This window comes from Corticium candelabrum, chromosome 19 (assembly GCF_963422355.1).
Source record: "Corticium candelabrum chromosome 19, ooCorCand1.1, whole genome shotgun sequence".
Taxonomy (NCBI): Eukaryota; Metazoa; Porifera; class Homoscleromorpha; order Homosclerophorida; family Plakinidae; genus Corticium; species Corticium candelabrum.
Window position 1 is genome coordinate 4,600,052 of NC_085103.1, and position 2,500 is coordinate 4,602,551.

A 2,500-nucleotide genomic window follows, 5' to 3' on the forward strand; every position below is an offset into this window, starting at 1 on the left:
CAGATAAATAAGCAGACAGACAGACAGACAAACAGACAGACAAATGGACAAACAAACAAACATACACTAGTACAACTCGAAGTAATACATATGTATTATTTATAGGTTACCAACTGCATCTTCTAAGGTCACACGTGATGACTCAAGTGAACTCGTAGGCATGTGAACATGCACACAGATTTGTATTGTATTATTTGTGGTCAAACGCCTTGTCTGTAGAATACATTCCTGATGAAACTTTGTTCCCAGGAGCTAGAATTTCGATTCCAGCTTATGCCGAGAATAAGTACGTGTGTGGTGAGAATGTGTATGTATGGGGTTGTGTCTAGTTTGTGTGTTGTGCAGTTCAGAACGTCTCACGGTACTTCTCAACATACTGAAGAAAAGAATAGCAGAGCAGGTCTCCTTGTTTGGGATTGAGAGATAGACAGACAAATGGACAAACAGATAGACAGACAAACAAACAAGTGGACAGACAGACCGACAGACAGACAGACAGACAAACAGGTGGACTGACAGGTGGACAGACAGACAGACACACAGGTGGACTGACAGGTGGACAGACAGACAGACAGACAGACAGACAAACAGGTGGACTGACAGGTGGACAGACAGACAGACAGACACACAGACAGACAGACAAACAGGTGGACAGACAGACAGACAAACAGACAGACAGACGGAGAAACAGGTGGACTGACAGAGACAGACAGACAAACAGGTGGACAGACAGACAGACAAGCAGGTGGACAGACAGACAGGCAGACAAACATGTGGACAGACAGACAGACAGACACGATAGTTTACAATCAATACTCAATCTTGACTGTCCGCTACATCAACATCCTAACATGTGACATCGTAGGAAAGGCAATTGCAATCACAGACAATTCGCTGCCTCATCTGCATGGTAAACACCCACACACTCGCACTCTCAACCGTCACATCAACGTCACTCTTCCTTCTTGCAGGAGCCATACAACAAGCCTGTCGTATCAATCACCTGCTGGCACGTCTACTGCGAAGGATGCTGGCTGCAGTCTCTTGTATGCAACAATTACTGGGGGTTGATCAAGTAATTTCATGGTTCCTCTCACGTTCTCTGTGTTAAGGGAATGAAGAAAGTTTGTCCACAGTGCAATGTGATAACGTCGCCCGCCGATTTGAGGAGGATATTTTTGTAAATAAATAATAAATAAATAATAGATGTGAACTGGAAGTGGGTCAGTTGTGTTTAGTGGGTGTACAATGTAAGGGGTGGTGGGAGGGTTGGGTGTATTATAGTGTGGGGTGGGATGTGCTGTGAATGTTGGAAGATTGATGTGTGATGCTAGTGTGTTGAGTGATGTGTTGGGATGAGGAGATAGACAGTGTGTATACTGATGTCGTATTATTCACACACATGTGCACACATGTACGCACATGCACATGCACATGCACATGCACACACATGTACGCACATGCACATGCACATGCACATGCACATGCACTCACACATGCACATACACTCTCTCTCTCTCTCTCTCTCTCTCTCTCTCTCACACACACACACACACACACACACACACACACACACATGCACATACATCACAATGCACATACATACACACACGTGCGCAAGCACACACACACACACACACACACACACGTGCGCAAGCACACACACACACACACACACACACACACACACACACGCACACACACACGTACACATGCACACACACGTACACATGCACACACGCACACACACGTACACATGCACACGCGCACACACACACACACACACACACACACACACACACACACACACACACACACGTGCGCTATCTGAGGCTAACAATAACGACAACAGACAAAAGGTATTTGATCATGATCGCTACTATATTCTAGTCATTTCCCATTGCTAATCAATAAAACACAAAGACACTACTACAGGATAGCTGCTAGATAGTCTTTCACCTCTGCAGTGGACAACTTCCGGAATCCATCCGGTTTGCAGATACCAATCTCGATGCTTGTTTCAGTCATTTGCCCTTCAAAGCTTTCCTAAACGATACCCAGGTGTATGACAAGTAAGGTGGTAGATAAAGCTTGGGTGGAAAGCAAACATGCAGAAAATTGGACAGACAAAATGACAAACAAACAAACGAGTAAATGGACAGATAAAATGACAGACAAACAAACGAGTAAATGGACACACAAACAAACGAGTAAATGGACAGATAAAATGACAGACAAACAAATGAGTAAATGGACAGACAAACAAACAAATGGACAAACAAACGAGTAAATGGACAAACAAACGAGTAAGTGGACATACAAATGACAGACAAACAAACGAGTAAATGGACAAACAAACGAGTAAGTGGACATACAAATGACAGACAAACAAATAAGTAAATGAACAAACAAAATGACAGACAAACAAATAAATAAATGAACACACAAATGACAGATAAACAGACAACAAACTAGTAAATAGACATAGTGACAGACAAAC

At 43.3% G+C, this 2,500-nt stretch overlaps 2 protein-coding genes across 2 annotated transcripts in view; one reads left to right on the forward strand and one right to left on the reverse strand.

Moving 5' to 3' along the window:
* Window positions 1-1,471, forward strand: part of LOC134194755 (E3 ubiquitin-protein ligase Rnf220-like) — a 7,410-nt gene extending 5,939 nt beyond the window's left edge. Inside the window, exons 10-15 of the mRNA XM_062663710.1 lie at window positions 106-158; window positions 220-286; window positions 346-400; window positions 866-910; window positions 972-1,046; window positions 1,113-1,471. Of these exons, the coding sequence (XP_062519694.1) occupies window positions 106-158; window positions 220-286; window positions 346-400; window positions 866-910; window positions 972-1,046; window positions 1,113-1,184 (367 nt within the window). The 3' untranslated portion in view covers window positions 1,185-1,471. The remainder of the gene's footprint in view (window positions 1-105; window positions 159-219; window positions 287-345; window positions 401-865; window positions 911-971; window positions 1,047-1,112) is intronic.
* Window positions 1,472-1,862: 391 nt separating this feature from the next.
* Window positions 1,863-2,500, reverse strand: part of LOC134194505 (proteasome subunit alpha type-2-like) — a 4,934-nt gene continuing 4,296 nt past the window's right edge. The window contains exon 8 of the mRNA XM_062663442.1: window positions 1,863-2,046. Within this exon, the coding sequence (XP_062519426.1) occupies window positions 1,930-2,046 (117 nt within the window). The 3' untranslated portion in view covers window positions 1,863-1,929. The remainder of the gene's footprint in view (window positions 2,047-2,500) is intronic.